The 24,710-nt window shown below is 40.9% G+C and overlaps 1 protein-coding gene across 3 annotated transcripts in view; it reads left to right on the top strand.

Annotated features, from left to right (window-relative positions):
• cdh23 (cadherin-related 23) overlaps nucleotides 1–24,710 on the top strand; it is a 166,265-nt gene that overhangs the window by 59,280 nt on the left and 82,275 nt on the right. For all 3 annotated transcript variants that reach the window (XM_071481036.1, XM_071481035.1, XM_071481034.1), the window contains exons 8-10: nucleotides 14,411–14,605; nucleotides 14,707–14,835; nucleotides 18,040–18,118. In XM_071481036.1, coding sequence (XP_071337137.1) covers nucleotides 14,411–14,605; nucleotides 14,707–14,835; nucleotides 18,040–18,118 — 403 coding nt within the window. The remainder of the gene's footprint in view (nucleotides 1–14,410; nucleotides 14,606–14,706; nucleotides 14,836–18,039; nucleotides 18,119–24,710) is intronic.

Raw genomic sequence — 24,710 nt, 5'->3', positions numbered from 1 at the left:
AGTTATATTTGGCCGCTATGTTCATCTGGGAGGAACGTTATCCACATTACAAGAAAGAAAAACAAATCCAGACCAGAACAACAAATATAAAAAATATATGTTCAAATATAAGTATTATATTTTTTAAACATTTCATCAATTGCATGTTATTATAGGAGAAAGTGAAGACTACATGGGTACTATGTAGTCATACCTGAAACCCAGTGTAGGATATACAGTAATTATATTATGTCAATCAAATAACAGAACTTTAAGTGAATGGCAGTAGTTTTATGGTGAACTCTCATTCTGTCATTGCTCGCCATTATCAAAGGCATACTCAATGTTAAAAAAGTTGGAGCACCACCACAGCAGTAATGCTGGCAGTGTTGACACGGACATGAGTGCGAGCCACAGCAGGTCAGTAAAGTAACGCACACACAGGTGAGATAAGTTGTGTGGCCCGGGTGTGAAAGTCGCAGCTGAGGTCCATCAACTCATTCCTGTTTGTTAGATTATTGCTGGTCAAGTTGACTATTCATGGAAAGCCAAAACAACCAAGGCCTCAGGCAAATGTCCCAGTGCCCCTGAGGGGCTGTCTGCCACTGAACACACCACATAATGAATACATGCACACATACACACATGCGCGCGCGCACACACACACACACACACACAAACAGATACATTCATAGTCTGTCCTTGCCTTTCAAAAGTGGCTCCTCTCGCTGTCTGTTGGTGTGTGATCATTTTGTTCGGCTGAGTGCTTCTCCAGAAAATCGCCCTTCGCTCAGTCAGGACACAGAGAGAAGCAGTGCAAGAGCAAGATGGAATGAAAGGAAAAAGGTTATAAACATTTCTGCTGTCCATTTCTGTACAGTACTCAAAGATTCTCTCCACCTTATATGCTGTATTATGTCATCATGACCAATTTAACATAAATTCGTTGGGTATAGGAGGTCAAATGAATTTGCAGGAAAGGTCTAACTACTATTGGAAAAGGGAAGAAAATGAATGGCAGCCATATGAGAGAAGTCTATTCAAAAATATTGTCAATTCAGTCAGTAGAGCAATTGATTTTCTGACAAGAGCAATCATAGCCCATTAAAACAGCCATAGTTCTTAGGATAAAACACACAGACATACATCAGATTGGAAATATAGCTGGTTCCAACCTGCTATTATTAACTGTCATTTGTAAAGGCATCTATTAGTCTCTTTAAAGAGTGGACGTAACTCTGTCACATCATTTCAGCTCAGCTCATCACACAATGTTTGTTGCCATCAGCACTGAAATACTCAGCGGTTGGAGGGAATAAGAGAGATGAAATATTGTGGTTTGGAGAACTTGCTGGCTTTTTGTGACTGTTTCTCCTGCTGCTTTACCAGGGCTGTCTGGGACAGAGATGCAATAATAATGCAGAGTTTCACAGAACAATCACAGTGAAAGAGAATCTTTGTCTACTAGTAAAGTCAAGAAATATCACATGACCATATTGTGTTTACCAGATATTTGTTCAACAGAAACAATGAAAGAGCCTCTGCATGGTGTAAAGAAGAAGCATAAACTTCACCATATAACTTAATCACTTTGTCATTAATTTTAGGGCAATTTGCCAGTAGTAAGTGTGGAGATGTTTGACTCATCAAGTTGACAGTGAAGGGGAGGACACAGTTTACAAGTAGCTTTGTCCTTCATTGCCACAGTTTGCACAAGTTCAGAGACTGGACAGACTTTTGCATAGCTTCACTCTTTTTCACTCTCTGTCCTCTGTTCCTCAAATTGTATTTATTTGGAGGGTAGACTTGATAAGGTTGTTGGAGCACATGAGCACTTAGACAAGCAGGGACTGACCGTTTATCTCAAAGTTAGAACTTGCAAATTGCATGGCTATCTTCTGTTACTATCTGATTGGAAGTTTCATTAATTCACCTCCATTTACAGTTAGTATACAGAGGTTTTCTCACAGTTCCATGTTTACTAACATTAATTTGTTCGTTTCATTTCCACCTTTACTGGACAACTCACTTTTAGACATACACAGAGAACTGGCTGCAAATTGAGTGAGTGTACAATACGAACCTGCCACCATTCTGTGTCAGAGCAAAGCTCCCTAACAGCAATCCCTCCTCCAAGAATGCATCATTCCTGCACTTGGAATTGTGCTTATCAGTAGGATAAGCATGCCTATCAACAGATTGCATGTTGTCACTCTGGTAGCCTGTCTCTTAACTCAAGCTGAGCTCAAGATACCACTCAACAATACGGTTTGCTGTGATGGCATCAGCCATCTAGGCTTTACAACTGAGACTGCTAAGATTGAAGGGCTTTATGAGGTGGGTTTCATATCGCTTCCTCAGCCCCACAGTGTCCATTGCGATATCACAGGTACATACAGTACAACTGCAGCACTGTGCAACCCCTGTTACAACTATAACCATGAGTGGAATTGTAATGACAGACATTTTTATGAGTAGGGCTATGGTTTGTGAACACTATTGGCAAGACATATGTCTAAAGTTGTTATTACTTCCCCTGGGCCTCAGGGCTCTTTTTACTATGGCTGGACATGGATGCATCAGTGACCCTATTCCATGACATGTCTTCACAAGAAATGTGTATGGCTGTCTGTGTGGATATGTGGCCTTGTTTTTCTATATTCTTGGGGTCTGACAGCTTAGTTTAAATGGCTGTTGGAGGATTAAGACTTATTGATTTTTTTTAAGTTATTGTTTTGGGTATTTTGTGCCTTCGTATGCATATGCGCTCACGCGGGATGTGCCCTGACCACTTGGGTATAGGATCACCCAAGATTTGGTTTTAGATTATGGTCGTAATTAGGTTTAGGTTAGGTTAGGTTAGGGTGTGTGTGTGTGTGTGTGTATATATGAGTGTTTGTGTTTGATGGCACACACAGTCCTGGAGGTGGAGTCTTTGGCCCTGTTGAGACCTGGTATTAACGTCCACTTCAGGCGATTTGATCACAAGTGGACAGCTCTAAGTACAGGTGTGAATGCACCCAAGACACATTGAGGACGCATCTGAGATTGGATTACTCAGACCACATTCGGCTACATTCTTTTAGCAGGGTGATTGCAAATGTGTCCCGGGCCACATCGAAGGACTGTCTACTCCCTCTACATTGCCACAGTCTGATTTGTCCTGCCACAATGTCATAAAGAACTGAAAATATTTGACCATTTCAAATGACTAAGCTCTTAGCTGTGCGTAGTGCAATGATCCCCAACCTCACCAACATCCTCTCTCTCTCGCTAACATAGCCTATTAAAGACATTGAAAACAGACCCCTCTGTCATAGTTGGACAACAAGGTGTTTATTCGTATATAGAGCGGGGCGGTGTGATCACAGTCACTCAGGAAGCATCTTGAGACAAATTCTAACTCCAGGTGTGATCAAAGGTGCTGTCTACTTGTGATCAGATCACCCAAGAGGCATGCTAATACCAGGTCTGAGCAGGGCCTTTTTATGAATCCCATTCCTTTTGGGACTGTTTCTTGGATCCTCTATAATCTGTTGGACACCTTTGGAAGAACAAAAGAACAGCTCAACAATTGACACATCTGGCAAACTATTGCATGTCCTAAAGCCCTTGTCCTCACAGGGTACACAGCAAAAAAAGCACAAATTCCACACATGCTATATGGATGTTTATCTGGAGAACTCAAACTGTTTCAAAGTAAGCTAAACCACACTGACTTTTCAGTAGAGTATAAATCATTTTTGTATAATTTTCCCCATTTACTGTTGAAGCCTTGCAGATGAAGGACACTTAGTCTTGTTTCAATACTAGTGAATTATTGATAAGCTAATTTCAAATGTGAAATATGGCTGCATGTGTCACCTCTATGATTAATTTAAGTGTTCTCATGATTCACCTGCTTCAGCATCTCTGCCAAAGCTGCTCACTGTGAAATCATCACCTATTTATATATTAGAGTCTGTGTATATCTATCAAGTAGTTGTGTTGCTCATATGTTTCATGAATATGTGCGCTCTCTCTCTCTCTCTCTCTCTCTCTCTCTCTATATATATATATATATATATATATATGATCCTGGGATATATTCAAGCCTTTTTGGCCTTTTTGACTGCTAACATTATATTTTTAGATTATATTAGATTTTTTATTCAACTTTTTTCTCTTCAAAGGATCAATGAAAGCCCTTCCTTAAATCTTAAAGCAGGGGGCTTCTCTGCTGTTCACAGGATTGCGTTTATGTTTAGGTTAAGGGTTTATATTACCAGAAGGTCACATTTGAGTGGCTAGCCTTGTAGTAGGGGAACAAAACATAAGCATTGAAAGTGACACACTAGGGCACAGAACTGGTTAAACAAGTTTTTTTTAAAAGGGGGCATTTTAAGATTTAAAAGCTTTGGATTCTCCATTGTCTCATACAGATTGCCTGTTGTTTTAGCCTGTTAAGAATGTAACAGGCTGCTAAATGACACTCAGTAAGTGGTGAAGCAGAATGTTGGATTTTACCTGAAGGAAAGGGCTATATGAAGTGTTCTCTCAGAATGGTAATAGCCATAGACATGACATGCTGTAATTCAAATTTCATCTAGGAACAAGTAATTTATATCCACTTTTGACAGTCCTGCACCTATTGTAGTTGACAGTGTTACTTATTGCTCCAAAAGCTTTGAAAGAACCGGCCTGAAGATGTTAGGTCAGTCATCAGTGTAAACTTTTGTAGTTTATTGGTCTCACACTCTTTAATCAACTTGTGAAGCACGTTATGACAATGGCATTAAAAAGGAATACATACTTAGAGTAATTACTGTAAGCATCGTATTAAGTTCATTTGTATTAATTCAAGATTACTTGGAAGTTTATTTTCAATTTAGATATCATAGTTGAATACAAAATATTTTATTGGTATGTTAAAAATTCATTAGAATGCTTTACAGCAGTAATGATATAGTTTATTTCAGATTACTCAGCTACTGCATATAGTTTCAACTTCATACAAAACAAGACAACACAGAAATGAAGTGGAAATGAAAAATGCCAGAAAGGCAAAGCCAGACGCCAGACTAGCCAATCAAAAACCAGAAATATTTGCCTTGCCATAACTGAAAGCTTCATTTAGTTAACATTTGCCTCTCCCTTTACTTGTCACTTAATTATTTTTTGCTTCACTTTCCCTTCATTTGCAATACATTCCCTTACATAGGTCAGAATAAGTGGCAGTGGCAGAGTGACAAGGCGGCACATGTGGGCAGTGATGGAGGGACGGAGGTTGTGAGAGGCAGGAAGTGAAAGGGTGAGCATAGCTGGTACAATCACATGCCTGCTGAGTTGGAAGCGGAGAGCAGACAGCCTGGGAGGAACTGAGAACCTTGCGAGCAGTGTAGGTGTAATCATAGCTCTATTGTAGTGAACAGCTGGGCCTTTGGAGCTGTGAGCAGCAGGGGGCAAAAGTCCCGATGCTGCCCCTGCAAATCACCATGTCTCTTGTACTCAAAAGTCTATCAGTTTGCCATGGCCTTTACCAGGTAGGACAAAAAGTCAAGTTGATCTCTCGTAGCAAAAATGGGATGCCAAAGACAGACTTTTGACTTTTTCTGACTGAATCAACAGGGGACAGGGCAGGATGTACCTGGACTTTTGAAACCTAGACCAGTTGGTCAATCAGTTAATTGGTTAGATGCGCAACACAATTGTCCAATTAAGTATGTTTGACATTGTGTTTATTGGTCATACCAAAAAATAGGAAAAAAAATCCATGAGAATTCAGATCAGGTTGAAATACAAACTATGCAGGATCTCTTTCATCAAATTTTTTATAAATTATGGCATATGCCTAGACATGATGGCATTTCAGATTACTGGTGGAAATATGGCAGCAGAGTGTATTATTCAGGTTAGGTGGTTTCACAAGATTCCCAGAGTCACATAAACACAAACGTATGTTATATTCACATTTATTCAGGCTCTTTTTCCACACATACTGAACTCCTTGTCATCCTGGCCAATAAGTCTCTCCGTCATGATATCAGCATCAAAATTGTCTTTTCATCTGTTAGCCAAAGTCGCAATAAACTTGGGGGTCATGTTTAACATGTCTAACAAGCATTTACTATGCACTTTTGGTGCACTTCTTTACCTGATCTTTTTGCACTTATTAAATAGATATAGTATTAAGTATGGCAAGGTCTCTTACTGAACTGTTGATTATTTGGCTAGAAAATCAGTGCTTGAACACATGAGTACAAAATCAATGCAGTGTCTGTGTTGTTATAAATAATCATAGATAAGATAATCCTGAGCAAATTAAGTATTAAGTATGTATAGACATACTGGCATTCATCTGGTACTCAGGGCTGTTTCAGGTTTGTTTTCTGGGTGATGAATTAACCTAGTCACAGTTTGATTGTCAAACATGGTAATGAGTACATCTACCAGTTATGCACTTAGGAGATGAATAGAAGAATACTAACCAACTGTAATGGAGACCAATCAACATTTCCTTAGAGAGAAAGGAAAGTGCACACTACAGGTATTACTTTTGTAGTCTGCTTTTAAATGAAAAACAGAGGCATGCTATCAGTGCAAAATGTTTACCGTTTCCTTCTTTGATCTTTCACATTCTGGTTGATAATGACTATTCTTTTTAAGAAAAGTGTTATGAAGAATGCAAAGAACTACTATTTTTATATCTTGCTGTCTTCTCACACTTTGCTTTCAATAGCACTGCACTTCTCCATTGTAAGAGTTGTGTTTGGGTGATTTACATATTTTTTTGAACAAATCGTACACTAATTTGGGGCTTTTAGCTTGTGCACCTGAAGAGGATAATTTGCCTTTCCACTGCAGACTCAGTGAATTTGGCTTCAGTTCCTCCATCACTAGAGTGACATATAAATGAATTAAACTAAGTAATTGTTGGACAGAGCATCATCACACACTCTGACAGCTACTCTCTCAAGGACTCCCTAGAGGAGAGAGCTGATGTTTAACCACTGGAATCCATTACGCTTCGAGCTCCAGCCCTCAGCGGACTCTAGCCCCTGTCATCCCTCAAGGTCCCAGAGGGATGCTGGGTGATGTAGTCCTGAGGTCTGGCCAGCATTGAGACTCGAGGGCCCAAGAAGTCTCCTTGTCATGTTGAACCTGAAATTTGGTCCACAGGAGACAAGAACTCCATTGCTGCTACCTTCAACCCAGGCAGTAAAGACAGCTGTGTAAACCCCACTTTATAATACAGCACAGGCACAGTTAAAAGCGAACAGGGAGTCCCCTCTTTATTAGAGATGTCTCATGGCTGTTAGTGACAGACTTTCACATTCATATGCTTATAACTGTGTTTCGCCTTCTCTCGCTTCCTCTGTCTTTTTTTTTCTCAGATCGCTTGCAACTTGTTTTCTGTCATTTTCTCTCTCATTTCTGACATTTATATTCCTCCTTTGTGCCTGCAGAGGGTTTGAAAAGTAATCAGACTCCTTCACTCTGTTTTTATTTTGGAAGTATTGCTTCCACACTATCAAACTACACACATTATCCTAAAATTAAATTGGACAGCCAAAATATCACCTCTTTAGGAAATACAGTAAGTGTTCAGATGCTTTGTTTATTACTTTGTACGAACACTGACAGCAAGTAATTGTTCTTCCTAGGCATCCCTTTATTGTCCCTCATTCTGTTAATCCATCAAGCTCTGTCGATTGAGACTGAGTGCGTTATTGGTCTTCAGTTGTCTCCAACTGGTTTCATTGCTGCAGAGATACCCCTCCCCCCCGGTGGGCTCTGACTTCTCAGCAGAGAATCTGTTCTTGGTCAGTTCCCTGACCAAAACCATTCTTGCCCTTTTACTGAATTTGGCTTAGGGGCCAGTTCTTTGAAGAATCATGCTGTTTCTAGACTTTCCCCTCTGACAATGATGCCCACTGTGTTCCTGAGAATGTCTATTAATTAAGCAATTTCTTACACTCTTCCATGGATCTGTGCATCTAACACAAGTCTATCTTGGACATCTACTGAGTGTTCCTTGGGGCTCTGTACACAGTGGCACACAAGTGAACCAGTATTTTCCTGAGCTGATTTGTTCGACTGCACATCTTTGGTATTTCACTAACCATGCTCCTCAGTGGGAGGAGAAGTGCAGAAGAGGGTGTGGTGACATGAATCCAGCAGCAGATTACGATCTTGGTGCTGAGAATTAGTCGTTTCGCATGGTCCACCATCCACCTGCTCAGAACAGGTCAACTGTTCATTACACTTTTTCATAGTATTTTGGTCACTTTATTTACTCTTTACACCCTTTATTGATATTTTGCTTGTCTTTCCATTTTTATTTTCCAGTTTTTTAACCAGCTGACATATGATCATATAGACAAAAAAGTTTTTCTGTTTGACTGGTAATAATGGCAGCTAGACAGAGGAAAGAATGATTATTAATCACTACATTTTTAAATAGACTACACTGATGGCGTTTCCTTTACTGTGCTGAGTTTACACCTGTCTGAAGGCAGCAGGTATCTGTTGTGATGTTGTCACTGTCCAGCCACAATTTCACATAGCAGATCTGCTGATTCAATTTTGTGCAATTGGCAGTGCTTATGTGTATATTAAACATGTCATTTTGATGAAGTATTCTACAGTTTCTACTGCAAATCAGCAGGCGTGTTGATACTGACACATTGAAAACAGTGTACATAGTCTCATGAAATATCTCATGAAACATGAAACAAACACACACCCAATAACTTCAGGACTGTCCGCTCATTCCCCAGTGTCTCCATCCAAAACAATGGGGAGCCAAGGTTAGTCAATGGCAGTGTTAATTTAAAAAACATCATGATTATGTCACAATATGAAGATGAAGCAGGTTTCTTTCTTGGACTGTCTGAAATAATTTTCCATATAAAACAGGCAAACCTAGAGAAATTTAAGCATTTAGAATCATTTCAGAAATAATGAAGTACAAAATGAAAAACAGCATTTTTGAGTCTACCTTCACTGTACATATGGCTGCACGGCTGTATTTAATGGCAGATGATCATGGAGCACTATATGATAAATAAACCAGCACACGATCACACATGGAAAACATTGTGATCGTAATTTCTTTTAGATGTCCAGAGTGAATTTAAAAGTGAATTCAGCTTAGAAGAGGCGTTATCTGCTCCAGGCAGTGTATTTGAGTTGCTGTATTCATATTTTGACATCAATAGGTTTCTTCTGAGAAAAGCCCTGAGGATTCCCAAACTGTCAGTGCATCATAACGGGGAGAGTCCTGTGTTTAAAATGTAGTAATGTGTGCAAAAATATACATGTATTGCATCATTATGATGAAGTATCACTGATGGCAAAATTTGAATTCATTAAGATATGGGTTGTGAATAGCCTCGCAAAAACACTGTATGGTTTTCCTGTAACTCTCTATCTCTCTCTATTCAAGCTACAGTATGTCTCATAAGTAGTAGCTCTTAGAGGGAGAAGAGGGTGATTCCTGTGGTGCACTTCAGATAAGACACAGCAGGAAACTCTCCTCATCCCCCTCCAACCATCTCACCACTTAACATTCTCTTTCCCAATGGAAATATTGCCTATTTATTCAAAAGCACCAAGTACTGTCAAGGTGTTTGCAGGAAATGAGCCACAGCTAAGCAACTGGCTTTTGCACAAGTGAAAGAATAAATAGTGACACATACATTGCTCCTCAACTAGTACTGGTACTCAGTTAAATGGCCGCTGGTCACGCCAGTCTTTGCTGGGCATTGTTTATTGTGTTGCTCGTTTATGGAGAAGTGATTGGACAGTCTTATAGGCTATTAAAATGCTAGCATTTTGCGCCTGGCCACCCACATTGACTTGTAATTGGCATCACACGGGTCCAATCAATGTCCTTATGGTGAGGCTATAGCGACCTAGACAGGCAGAGAAGGCCAAGCAGAGAACTATATGTCTGATGACTCTTTGCTTTCGGATGAGGCACAGTGAGCGGATTACAGCCAGGCTCTAGTGCTCTCATAGTGGTGGACTGCTGCTGGAATGCAGAGAAATTCATCATGAGGACCTGAGGATCCAAAACAACTATTTAAATTGGTTGCTTTATTGTTTTTCTCTTTGTATTAAAATATACCATTTATGCAAACAGAGCCGCCTGACCTTCATAGCAATCCTGAGGGGATAAAGGGAAAATAAGATGATAAGAATGAATAAGGCGAATGGGAAATGCTTATGTTGTGATTCTGTGAGAAGGCGTCAGAGCCTCCAGAGTTAAGTAGCAGCTCAAAGATGATCTTCAGCTGCACACACCCAAGCCTGCAAACCTCTGAAGAACCAGCACTGAGAGTTGGTCATCTGTGCATCTCAGCAAAGCTTTGAGTTGCTTGAACTGCTTTGAACGTTGCGGCACTGTCAAATCTCAGAGATCAAAACTGATGTTTGTGTGTGTTCTTATGTACCTGAAATAAGAGTGTATGATGTTATTTACTGAACCTCGTGGCATATGACACCAAGCGTTGTTAATGAGTCATTGTTTCACAGGCTGCTGTGCAGAGAGAGATAGATACTGGCAGGCTTTAGGGGAGAGAAGGATACATCATATCACACTTTCTCCACACACAGCCAGATCTCATCCACATTCACTCTCCCTCTTTTCAAAAATTGGTACACGAACACACGTTCACACTCCCCTAATGCTCAACTATTGACTGCCTCCTTGACATCAAAGCAAAGTTTACAAAGCAGACACCCATGCCACACACACACAGGTACCGAAGTGTGCACACACAAACAAGCAAAAGCAGGAATATTTAATTAATTCACCTTCGCAGTTTGATTTTGTGCATTTTTATCCATTTCATTTTTGCCTGTGCTTCAGTGTCATGCTGCAGGCTGAGTTGTACCTTTACAGGTGTTTCCAGTTCTCTCATAAGTAGACAGCTTGACAAGCATAATAAATATATCAGAGAAATGCAGCTTAGATGTTTATTCAAGTGCAATTATTGTTGAGGAAGAGTGGATTAGTACCTTGGTTCCTTCACTCAGCAACTATCACTCAGATCTGCTCCAGCTACACTCCAAGTGTTTCAGTGGAGCTTCTCAGTGACCAAAACACAGCAGATTATAGGAAAGTGACCAACTTATTTTGGTTGTCTTTTTTCCCCCTGCAAGAGAGAGAGAGAGGAGAGGCTTCCTGCTCGCTTGTCTTCTTCGCGTAACTTGAGAATGGGTGTTGTAGTTTTGAGATTTACCCAGCAAGATCTAAATGAACCGTAGCAATCATTTCAAACCTGTTTATATTAATTTAAAATGCATTAACTTTCTATACATCAGTCTCAGAAATTAACTGTGATACTGTCTACATCAGATGGCACAGTGGGAGTCCCAACTCCAAGGCAGAGAAACTGAACCCTATGATATCTGTTGCTTTCCCTGGCATCTGTTGCTCTCTTCGTCTGCCCCTGCAGCTATACTACATGGCTCTCTTTCCTCTTTCTGTCCCTCTGTTCCCATGTGGCAATCTGGCTTAATCTGGTTCGACAGACCAGTTTCCAGCACTGCTCATGCATGCATAGAGACCAGTGGGAGACAGTTAAGGGAGGGAAATCGAGGGTGAGGAACGTCAGAAGTAAGGAGACTGTGCAAGGCTGTAATGGTGCAGTGAGGCAGCTGTAATGTAAGACAGAGGCAGTTAGCCTCACCTTGCTCTTACGTGGGTGTGTTATATGGGTGATGGCCTCCTGTCCTTGAGAGTTAGATGGCAGGTCATAGTCACACACACACACACACACACACACACACATTACTAAAATACAAATACATCCACATACTGTATATGTCCACGGAATCACACTCTGTTTATACCTGATCTGTTATCCAGATAATAAATGATCAGATCTCACCTTTGCGTTTACTTCTGGTGTTTTTAATGTGTTCTCGTTATCCTCATTGAGATCAAATCTCTGTCCCCCAGAGCAAAACCTGTACGTGAGTAATTTGAAAAATGGGCAAGTTGTCCTAGACCATCTGCTTATTATTATCTTTAGCTTTATGATAAGCCACCTTTAGATATTTCATTTTCAAATGTCATTGCAGCCCAGTCAGCGGCCTACCTTGTTCTACTATTTGTCTTGAAATGTCTATGTAAATGGACCTACTTCTGTTGAAACTGTCCAGTTTTGCTTGGACAACACTGTCACTCCAAAACTCATTCATTAATTTAGCTAACTTCTGATGTGAAGAGTGCTTAATGGTGCTTATTCATCAGAGTGGGTCAGAGCTCGGGTCAGAGATCAGAGTGGAAATGATAACATTGCGCAGGTGCAGATGCGGCCGCATTGTACATATTGTGTTAACATCTACCTAATGTCTGAACACAATGCACACCAGACTACTTTCAGAAGTGGTCATGCAGGTTCGATCACATTCTAATTCTTGCATTCACATGAGTTTTTCCTTGTCTGGATAAGGTGTCTGGCTACAGATCACAATTTAATACCAGGCGTAAATGGGCCTCTGTCTCATCCCACATGTTCTTACTGTCCAAACAAACATAAACATTCTGTAACCCAAGCACTCACACACAGACACATTTTTCCAGACTCTGACACAACTAGACAAGACAAGACAATAGCACAACTAGTATGTACACACACATACACACACATGCAAATACACCTCCACACTCCCTTGTGTGTACACCAGTGCCGACAGACTGTGAGGTCAACTGCTCGCTTACTGTGTCACTTTAGCTTTGGCTCAGAGCCTAGTTTAGTTCAACATCATGACCTTCCCATGTGGTCCCCCTGCAGTAAACAAGACCACACACTCTAGATTGTGTGTGTGTGTGCACCGGTGAATGTGTAAGTGACAAAGATGGAGAGAGAATAGTGGCCTTGTGCAAGTGTTTCTTTCCAATAATGTACCTGGATATTTCCCATCCTACCCTACAACCTTTTTTTCCCTTGTATCGCAAGGCATTCTTATTTCTTATTAATTGTGTCTGTGTGGCTGTTTTGAGATAAAATTCCAATTAATGAGTATGTTCCTCAAACATACAGACAAGTAACACTTGGGGACCCTTTATATGGACTTCTCTTTTTTCCTCTCGCCATCTTTCAATGTTGACCATGACCAAGACAAACACTACTCTGATATGGCATTGTACAACCTTTCTGCTCAGTTGAACTCTTTTACCCAAGATACCCAAGGCAAGTTTTCGGGGCAACACAGACAGGCAATGCTTTTATTTTTACAGAAAACAAGGTGTTACAAATATTTTCCGACAGTAGGATATCTCCATGTCATTGAAGGTGCACTTTTGTAAGAGTAAAATCTCTTTTATCAGAGGAACTCACTCACTCAGTAGATCAGAAGATTTGTCCTGTTCACCCAAATTAAACTCTGCTGCCGGCCGGGCATTGTCACCATTTGCACAGGAAGTGAAAAGTTAAACTCAAAATAGAAATTTAGTCATCATCTTTTCAACCCCTTTTTGAGCCGAGGTGTGAGTGAAGTTTTTTAAACCAATACACAGCGAGATAGCATCATGATTTCATCAGTTGTCTGTCAGACTGAAAGAAGACGGCATATGTTGATTTTTTTCTTTTTTTACAGCTGCAAAAACAAACATTATATATATATATATATATATATATATATATATATATATATATATATATATATATATATATATATATACTCCAGATCTCCAACAAATCATGGAGCATGGTCCAAGGGTTTTGTAGTAACAGTCGATGGGTGGTTCGGACATTTACCTCATCATCCGATGCTGCTGCTCTGAAGCTCAACTCAGTCTGAAACTGTAAAAAAACTCAATATGTGTGACTGATTTTTTATTTATTTTATTTTTTATTTTGTGGGAAACTTCCTTTTCGAGAGAATTGTAGAACATGTTTCTGTACAAAAGTGAGCACCTGGAAGCACCTTTTGTTTAATCTTTTCCTCTTTTTTCCATTTGGTATCCAGGATGGTAAATAGTAAGAACATACTGTGTGCACTCCACCATTTGCCATTTTGTAGCCACTGAAAAACTGAGTCAGCCATTTGGCCAATAAATAGCCATGTGTGAATAATTGCTAATATTTATCCAGATTATTTGCAGTCATGGTTTTGGGGAGAAGCTGCAGGGGCTGAATATACACAGTCACAACCAGAACACTGTGTTCCTAAAATTTTTACTAATATTAAATTGTCCTCTGTGCCTCTGTAGTTCAGGCTTCTGTGTAAACCACATAAAGGTCATAAGTTCACTCTCTCCTCTATAGCATTTTAGTTTTTATCCTGAACATTTCTGACTGTAATTAGAGGAAAGAAATCGGCCACAGTTTATATCACGTTATTTACTTGGATCATGGCTACCTTGCTGTTGGCCTGTATTCAATGCCAACACTGTGTGTGTGTGTGTGTGTGTCTTCTTGAATGTGTCTTTCAGAACACACCAGTGGGCAGATCAGTGTTTATGGTGAACGCCACAGATCCAGACCAGGGCACTGGAGGCAGTGTTCTCTTCTCCTTCCAGCCGCCGTCTCCTTTCTTTGCAATCGATGGGGCCCGAGGCACCGTCACCGTCGTCCGACCCCTGGACTACGAAACCACCTCAGCCTATCAGCTCACTGTCAATGCCACGGTCAGCACACACATAGCACCAAATTTTCTGTTTATGTCAGCACAGATCCAGACCAATAAATGCACCAGCAAATACTATACTTCAGTTTATATTTCCATCAGGATCAAGACAAAGTGAGACCTCTGTCCCGGCTTGCCAACTTAGCTATCACAATCACTGATGTCCAGGACATGGACCCCATCTTCACCAATCTGCCCTACAGTACCAACATAGAAGAGGATGTTCCCCTGGTCAGTAATGCTTTCCCACACTGCCATAGCTTGTGTCCTCTTCATGCAGCTTTTATGTGAATCCCTGTAATCTGTCCATTTCTCTCTAACCCATCTTTTTCTCCTGCCAACATTACCCTTATCTTTCACCTCATTGCTCATCCCCAGCTCCTCCTGTCCTGTGTTCATACCCCTCTTTTATTATTCAGGAGATGTTTGGGGCAGGCGCAAGAGAAATATAGTTAAAAAGGGAGAGTTATTGTGAGGGCAGGATGTCTCACCTCTCATCCTCCCTCCTTAGACCACCCCCCCACCCCCACTCCCACCCCCTACCACTCCTTTGCAGGAACCCACACACCCTAAACTCAACCCCAGGCCCCCTCCATACAGCACTGCAGGTGTTTGAGACTGTAATTACTGTGGGAGATTTACACCCCTGCTTCAGGGATGTGAGGCCTCCAGCAAAGGTCACTAGGGCTACAGGATTTATCTCACCATGTGCTCATACTGCTGCATGTGTGTGAAGTATACAGTTTGTGTATCGTATGAAGTACTATGTAATGGGGTTTCAACATGACATTACATTTGTCTTCATTTGAAGTAATCCTGAAATGGGTGTCTAATACACTGCGTGTTTGTTTTCCTGTACACAATGATGTTCACTCCCCTGACTAAGTCCTGTAAGCTGTAAGTTCCCAGGTGGCTAATGGGAGTATGCCCCTGTGTAAGGGGCACTAGTATACTCCTGTGTATAATTCCCTCTTTATGAGTGGGAATTACACACAGCAGTACACTAGTGTACATCTTTATTTCTGGTCTCTCTCTATGTCAGTTTTCATTCTGCCTCATCGTAAGTCTCACCCCCATAAACTCAAACATACCACCCGCACATCCCTTGTCCCCTGGACTGCACACGCCGTAGTAGAAATGTCAAGTGCTACATTTGCATGCATATTAACGGGGCGTGACGGAGTCGACGCCCGGTGTCTCCCCAACTCTCTGATTCATCAGCTGTCACCAGGAAGGTCACAATAGGGGGAAGAGCAGATAGGGATAGGGGGAGGTGTGATGGGGTAGAAAGAGAAAAAAGTGTTGGGGTGAAATGAGAAAAGGCAACAGGAGAGAGGAAAAAGCAAAGTGCAAAGTTAGCTGAAGACTCGAGAGGAGAGAGGCGCCATTATGTTGGATCACAGAGTTGATATTGGTGAGTGGAAGCCAGATGTCTCACAGCAGCCGAGCAGCGTTAAGTCTCAGTAATACCGCCTTAGAGTGTTGTAGCACTTGCCTCTAACCGTAGGGGGCAGTGCATAATCCTATTATATTTAAGAGGAGGTCATGGCAGGCATGTAACCAAAATCTGTTACTAAGCCCCTTTGACCCTACAACAGATACAGACAGGCTAACTACAGTGCTTAAAGTGAAATATAGAAATATAGGCCAGCAGTGCCACTGCGCTTGTACACACACACACATTCAATGCCCTCATGTTGTATTCTAACAGGCATGTGTCATTTCCATTAGCCAGTGTTTGGCGGTGATAAGCTGAGGGCGTACAGTGACAGAACGAGTGTCAACTGTTCTCAAGGCCCATGACATTTACACGTAAAGGGATATCAAACTTGGATCCCTGTCATAGGTCATTTCTCAAAGGTGTGAGTACACACACACTCACACACATACAAAAACCCCTCTATTTCTTCCTCTGTCTCTCTCAATTCCTGTTTGTTTCTCTGTGTCTGTCTTTCTCTTTTTCTCCAGCCGATCAACCCGTCACCCATAGAAAACTTTGACAAAGGAGTAGAATTTTTATTTTTTATTTTTTTCAGATGAAATCACAGGGCAGGGTTTTTAGCTGTTATAGCTGTGAATCCATGCTGCTTGGACTGACGTTTAAGCCCCTTCTAGGACAAACACAATTTGGCTGTCAAATCAGTGAGGGGAAAGAGAAAGAAGGAGAATGGGCTGGGGGGTAATGCACTGTATAGCTAGAAATGAAAGGACGAAGAGGGGGAGAGGCGGGTTTGGGCAATGTGTGTACGTGTGTGTGTTTGTGTGTGTGAGGAGGGGGATTGTATTTTTGACGGTTGAATGAACATATTCTACTTGTGTGGACAGCTCAAGAATATTGCTCATATTACTTCAGCATCACTTCTTCTCCTTATTCGCTTTCTCTGTCCCTCATTTCTCTCCTCAGTCTGTCCCTAAATCTTTTGCATGTGCGCGATTCCCTCTCAGCCAGTGATTGGTGTGAATCAGTCTCGCTAAAAGGCTTGTAATTGATTCTGCTGTAATTGGTCAATGACAGGAGATGCTTTGGCAGAAATGGAGCATAAACACGCCTCAGACACAATTTGCAGGATCAATGGGAGGCGCCTTGCTTGAGTGTGAGTGAGAGAGCTAAAGGGGGTGAGGGATAGGAAGTAGGGAGGGTCTCTCCATCTCTCACTGCAGCACAGGGGTTTTTAAGTATCACCACCGTGTCTGATTGAGGCACTAAGGCTGAGAAAGCTCAGCAGATCAAAGACTTTTCAAGTAGCTTCTCTCCCTCTTTCTTTTTCCGATTTTTCTTTTTTTTCAACTGTCATACTGTGGTTATGTTGAGTTGTAGACTCATTGGCACAGCTGGAGAGTTTTTAAACAATGAAAGAAGAAATAAACCCCAAAGAAATTATTTTAAAAAAATATATTTTTTTGTTTTGTTGTGTTTTTTTTTTCTTCCTCTCCAATGTAGAAATACAGTGGGTATGAGAAATACACTGCTCTTATGTTTGAAAATTTGATGAGGTTTCTCTGTGGGAGAAAAGTGCCAAATCATGATCTTTACTGGATAATGGGTAAGTGAATGGGAAATAATACATCCCCAAGTTGATTCTTAAGTTAAGTTTATTAATTAATTGCCAAAATGGATTTTTAAATTTTTTTACAATATGATTAAGGCCATTAACATAATTTTGTGCATGTAGCAAAGGCCAAAAACCATAAAACAGGAATCAGATTATTTCATTTGCCAATATCTATTTACTTTGACACAAGGTTTATTGTCATTGATAACAGGTCAGAAAAAGCTAAAAACACATCTGTGAAGACTACATGCAACTTACACAGTATGTTTGTGCGTGTTTGTGTTTGTGTTGTGTATGTGTGTGTGTGTATGTGTGTGTGTCTGTGTGTGTGTGTGTGTGTGTGTGTGTGTGTGTGTGTGTGTGTGTGTGTGTGTGTCTGCAGGGATACGAAGTGCGGAAGATAACAGCCATTGACCAGGATCTTGGCCGACCGAGAGGCATCGGCTACACCATCATCTCAGGTCTGAGTCACATAATCAATCTGACATCCACAGCACAGAGAGAGGAATCGATCACTTCTTATCATAATCCCACAGCAATAATAGACAAGTCTCATCAAGCACAACAGTCAATACCAGCAGAGAGCAGCGCCTCAGAATTGGAGAATAGGCTTGCCTGTGAGCAGTTATTAATCACTGTTTGGTGCACTTGTGTGGAAGTCAGCCTTCATTTAGTGTTATCATTCACAAGTTGGCTTGTGTCATCAAAAAGAGGATTATAATTTGTCAGAATGACGCATTTTACCCTTGGAGGAAGAGGGTGATCTCATGATTTTCTCCCATTGCCTACTTGTGTGGTTTTTATGGTCTTATTACATATGTCACACAAGCAGTGTGGGTGCGCTGTGATAAAGTATCGGCAGTAATGACCACCATATTGGGCATCCACCTCAAATCCATAACATGTGTTGGTGTTATTACACCAGAGAGTTATACTTTAAAGAAGAGGGGAGGAAGCTACAGTTTGCATAGTGCTGATAAGGCTGCAGCAGTGATCCTGCTTTAATACTTCTGAACTGAGTTTTTTACCACTGCCAAGGATGTGATGTTTATGCCTGCCAGGAGGATATCTTAAAAACTCATGAAAAGATTTCCATGAAACTTGGTGGACAGACAAGGAGCTCTAAGTTAGATTTTGGTGTTGATCCAGATTTAGGATTGTAACTATTGCTTTATCGCCTTATCGATGTAATGGCATGAAAATACAGAAGTGACTGCAAATCCCTTTGGTAAGTCTGCAGGATGAAGAAATCAATTTAACATAAACTTTTAATGACAAAAATTATATTTTGGAGAGTAACAGCAAGTTGGAAAAGCATTAAGTGTCAGTGGAGGTATTGTTTTTGTGCATATTTGTCTGCCTGTGCTGCACTTAGTTTACACACAACCACACTGTTATACTCTTGAACTTTGAGTAATGTTACTTGTTTAGTGTGTTTACTTGACGACACTTGTGTTACCAGGAGAGAGAGATCCTCATTAACATCCTTCCTCTCAGATTGTCAAAGGTCTGTGAATTTGAATTGAAAACCTCCCTGTACACTCCACTGCACTGACTGTGGTCACAAAGAATAACCTCATTTGCAAACCTGTGAATAGATGAATGTGGCCACACTGAAAGGTGTAAAGCTACAAAGGGGGAAAACTACAATAAGCACAGAGAGAGAAATGGACTGAAGGGATACACTGAGTTCACATGCACTCGTGTTATGATTTTAACTGGATTCTGTCAATGCTCAGGTTAATGCAGATGTCATGTTTACACTGTAACCAGGTTATGTTAGTCACAGTAACTCAATGAACGCAGCTCAATAACATGACACTGGCATTTATCCCTGTTCTAGCAGCTACAGAATGTGGCATTGGGGTTTTTTTTGGGTTTTTTGGTGTTATAATTGTGCACACAAATGTTGGAGCATGAAATGGAAGCAAAGTGAGTCCTTCTGTTTTCCTTTTTTTATTTTGTGGTGCTAATATGTTATTTTCATGTCAGTCACATCCTTCTTGACATTTATGTGACAATCAAAGAAAAACTCTTTAATTCAAATTATTACTTGAATCTTGATGCTTGCAGTAACTGGGTTTTTTGTGTGCATTAAAGCCACTGAATGTGTCTTTATCATAGCTAGGATTGTTGCAGGTTACTTCTTTATTCATTTGTCTTATTATTTGGATCTTATTTGATCCAGATGTCTTCTGTTTGTTGTTGTCAACAAGAACAAATGATCATGAGAGTTTCTGCAGCTTCTCCTCACTGCAGATTATCCTTACCTCTCCTGGTAAACTCCATATTCCTATTAAGATAAAACACACAAACACTTCTGACTCTGCGGTCCAGGCACCGCTGTAATACTGCTTTAATACCCCCGTAGGGTGTTTATTTTCACCACAATCAACATTTCAATCCTGAAGGACGAAAAATCCCTCGAAGATCCTTCAGGACTGAAACATTGATCTATGTTGTGAAAATAAACACCCACTGGGAGGATTACAGCCTCGTGTGGACTGTATCCTTTAAACTCTGCATGCCCCCTGTCGAGCCCTGAATGGCCTGGGATGGAAGGACATCGGTGCTATAGTATTGCCAGCTGGCTGATAAGGGCTGGCACTGCTTGATAAGCCTGGTGCACCATGGGAATTTTGGGTGATAAAGATATTCATTGTTCTGCCATCTGCTGAGTCACCGCCTGACCTCACCACTGAACTAAGGAATTTGACCCCGTGTGTGTGTACATGCATGTGAGCATGTGTGCAGTCATGTATTATTTGTGAGTGTGTACGCTTTAATGCTCGTGTGCACTTGATTGCTGTACACTCAGGACACAGAGTCCACAGACTGGCCCATTTCTTCATGGAGCTTACCATAAACACTCTGCTCCCATTCAGTGCACACACCTACTCAGTCTTACTTACCGTCTGCTGCCACATGCTGTATTGTTGTGTGTGTTGTGTTTGTTGCAAAGTTGAAGGGCTGAGTTAAGCTCTAGAGGAGAAGAGCATTAAAAAGACATTAATTAGGTGGTGCGATGTATTCCCAGTCGTTGCAAAATCAAGAGTTATAGCACCGCACTAAGCCCTTATGGAGATGGAGCCTGTAGGCTTGATAAAATCATTATGAGTTTGATAGATAATGGAAGTTGAAGGGTGATGCGGTGCCAGGAGACAAAGGTGGGAGGGTAAGGTTGTCAGATGATGCATTTTCTGTGTGTGTGTGTGTGTGCACGTGTGTGTGTGCCTGCAACTTCTTTGTTTTTTGTTTTTTTTTGTTTTTTTTCTGTGTGTGTGTGTGGAGCGTGTGCGTGCATGTGCGGGCGTGTTCGTGTGTGCGCTTGTACATGAGTACTTACTCATATGTCTCTGTCTATCCAAGCTCATGTGTTCTGCTGCAGTCAGATTAGTGTGAAGACATTCTTGTTGGCAGACTTAAGTGTGACGCTGCACAGCGCCTCTCTTGCCTGCCTGCTCCTCGCCCCGAGTGTCCTTAGAGAGCACGGCTCACTCCTGCGGGACTCGTCTCATTAGTTCAGTAATTAAGATAAACGAGGTTTTAATTGCAGCTGTGATTTATGCTAATGATTGTGGGATTCAAGATGAGGATTTCCTCTCCCTCCTCCAATGAGAGGGAAGATCTGGGATTTGATGTGTACAAGAGATAACATCACAGCAGAGCTCTGCCTCCAATGTTGCAGTTGTTATTGTTTGTTATGATGGTGAAGATTCAGGGGGCGGTTCTGAAGGAAAATCCCTGGTCCACAGGGTTTGATGTATCCCTTATTGGACCTCTGACCTACTGGTCTGGTTGTAAACTCTTACCATATCCCACTGCTGATCAGATCAGAGCTTTCTGTAGGATTTTTGCCACTAAACCTGCATTTTCAGATCCAAAATGCTCCAACAATAAGAAATACTCTTATCTTTGATAATGAAATTAAGGATTAAAATACATGCATCAGTGGTTGTTGCCCTAAACAAACATGAACAAACATACATTGAGGTTATATTGGTTTAATGCTGATATAATTTTTCCTTATATTTCCTTTTTTTATTTGAAACAGTGACATCTACCATACACATGTGCATTTAATGTTTAATGATGTAGGCCCCTGCACAAACCAATTGTGATTTACAGTATAATTATCAAAGCCTAAATTTTAAAAGCAACATTAAGCATGTGGTTCGTGTTTGCAAAAACATTTATGCAAACAAGATTTAAAAAAAATCTAATAGTAACTGGATAAAATCAATAAAAAATATCCCTATCCCCTATAACTTTTTTCTTCATCTTTAATCCAAAAGTAATCATGTTAATTTGCCTAAGGTTGCTGAGAGGCATACTGGACTGAAAAGAAATCATGGGTCTGGGAGACTTTTGTTAATTAATGCATTTGCATTTGCAATTTCTGCAAGCCCTTTATTATAGCAAGCTGTTCAGAATCACTGACAAATCATTACTGTTCAGGTAAAAGTTATGGAGGTACCCTGCTGATAATCGCTGTTACCTAGCTCTCCCTGGAACTACTCGTTTCAGCCAAATATTTGATATGTGAAGAAATTCAAATGCACGTTCGGATCAGGGATCTGAAACTCTCATCGCAAAATTCACATTTTCTGTGTAACAAAACTGGGACCTTCCCATGGTCATCATTACATTTTATGAGTCAGCCTAATTTGGCCACTAGAAGTATTACATCAAGGGATGCTTTTTACAGTTTCTCAAAATGTGCATTAAAGCCCTGTTTGAGAAAATAAATTTGTTCTGGGCTCATGCTGGTAATTGGCCCATTAAGAAATGCAGGATGGATAGCAGAAGAATTTGCCAGGTGTTCAGGTATTTGTTTTGAGTAGCAACAATATGTTGAGGGAATCAAATATCTGCTTGCTCAATATTGTTTTACCGGTTGCTATGACTTCAGTGGCTGTTGAGAATATTAAATGACCTTTTCCTGTAACAATCTAGTCTTACACCAGCATGTTCTCCATCATGACCACAGTTCTTAAATGTTTTAAAACAACAACCAAATTGTGTCTAGAGACTTTGTCTTTTTTCTGGAAAAAAAAAAACAAAAAAAAAAAGGAACAAACAAACAAACAAACAAAAAAAACTATTTTTTTTGTTTGTTACAAGCTTCTTTTTTTTGTTCGTTACAAGCTTCTGCGATGAGCTTGTAATTAATATGTCAACCGTAGCTTTTGGCCAACAGCTCCAGCAACAAACATTCCTAAAATGTCAGCCATTATCCACTCAAACCCATCCTCAAGGACGACCAAGGCAGGAGCACAGACCAAGGCTGGTCAGTGTCACTGACACTAGCGACCTGAGGGACTGTCACTCCGGAGCCCAGATGGACTCACTCTGGCACAGTGTCCACACAACACACACTCATGTGGGGATGTCTGCACGCATACATACATGAATGGATTACCCCCACTTCAGACAAAGATGGAACCAAGTAAAAGGGAAAAGGGAGATTAAAACAGTAAAAATAAAAAGCGAGAGTTCACCTTTTATTTGTTCACCTTTACCTGGATAAAAGGAGCTTGGCTATCTGCGATTCCTATTACAGAGAGATAGAGGCCAACAAGTCTTGTCCAACAGTATTGCTGTCCGTCAGGATAAGAGTTAAGCCCTTGTGTAAAGTTTGTGTAGCCTCTCCACTGTGCTGTAGTAATAGTGTAAGAGCGAGAAGAAGAAAACTCAGCCCAGCTTCTCACTGAATAAAAGGACATCCTCCAAGCCTTTCATGTCAGCCTCTTGTTTATCTGTGTGTGCTTGTTTCTATCTCTTTTGTCACATGCAAGCACAACTAATCCCATCTTAAGCCCTTTTCCATCTCTATCCTTTTCTTTCCTTTTAGATGATTCTTCCTGTCTCATTGCAACGCCTCAGTGTTGGGGAAACTGCAGCAAAGAATCGACTGCATTGGATTTTAATTTGCAGCAACTCAAGCAGAATAATTGCCTAAATTGATAAAAGAGGATAGCTTAATTTTTCTCTTTACTAAAAAAAATCCTGCAGTGTTTTGAAGTTGTCAGAGGCTGCAGATTGAATCCACAACCTGCCCTGACACAGACACAGTGTAGCCACAGGCATCCACCGACTTTCACGGCCTTTGTCTGGGGCAGCATGTGAATGCCCTGTCTGCCCCTGCCACATGAGTGAGACAGGCAATCCTGTCCAGTGCAGTGGGTCAGAGATGCAGACGGGGACAGCTGGCTTCATCTTCTAGCCTCATCCCAGCATACAGGTCAGACAGGTACGGCCTCGCCATTTCCCGCCTGGATAGACCGATAAGTAGCAAAGGCGATTATTTCCCCTCGTCTGCCTTTCCAGACGTATCTCTATCCTTCAGTACTGCTACACCCTGATGCTTTGATTCCACGCTGCTAGTACCTAACCCGTTTCAGCAGGCATGCTGTAATATGGACAAGGCTAATACCTGTTATTCTATGGGGAACTCTTATTGTGACTGCCACGTCGCTGGGATTTCTCTGGGTTTTCAATTAGACGCTCTGAGGCTCTCGGCAGCTCGTTGCTATGTAATCTCTCAGAGAAGGCAGATAGTCTGTGGGACACTGATCACAACACAATCCAAATGCTAGTTGAGTCTAGCAGTTGTGTTCACAATTTCACAATTGATCTTTTATATCTTCTTTTCATTTATTCAGTTTAATCAAAAACTGAGCATGGTTTCCTCAGTCAGCCAGTGCCCCACAGTTTCATGCACTTCACAACACTTCATACTATAAATTAAGAGATTAAATATTTTAAAAGCACACTCACCCTTATCTGTTGGTAAGAAGAAGTTCTCCTTTATTTCTGTTTTTTTTTCTCGACAGGATAAAGAGGATGTTGCTGGCTTTGACAAATGGTATCCTTAGCTATCTGCTTCTGATAAGCAAATTTTCAGATGTCAAACCCAATTTCCTCTGCTGATGTCTTCCAGCCAGCTGTTGTTGTGTACAGAGTGTACAGGAACAGATTTTGTATCGTCTAGAAAACTGAAAAAAAAGGCAGATAGGAGGGTAAATCCCAAGTATTGTAGTCTACTTCTAG

The sequence above is a fragment of the Trachinotus anak genome, unplaced genomic scaffold (genome assembly GCF_046630095.1).
Source record: "Trachinotus anak isolate AG129_WGS33_773 ecotype Australia unplaced genomic scaffold, CSIRO_AGI_Tana_v1 ptg000007l, whole genome shotgun sequence".
Lineage (NCBI taxonomy): Eukaryota > Metazoa > Chordata > Actinopteri > Carangiformes > Carangidae > Trachinotus > Trachinotus anak.
Note: the sequence above shows the minus strand (reverse complement) of the source record. Positions and strands in the feature narration are given on the sequence as shown.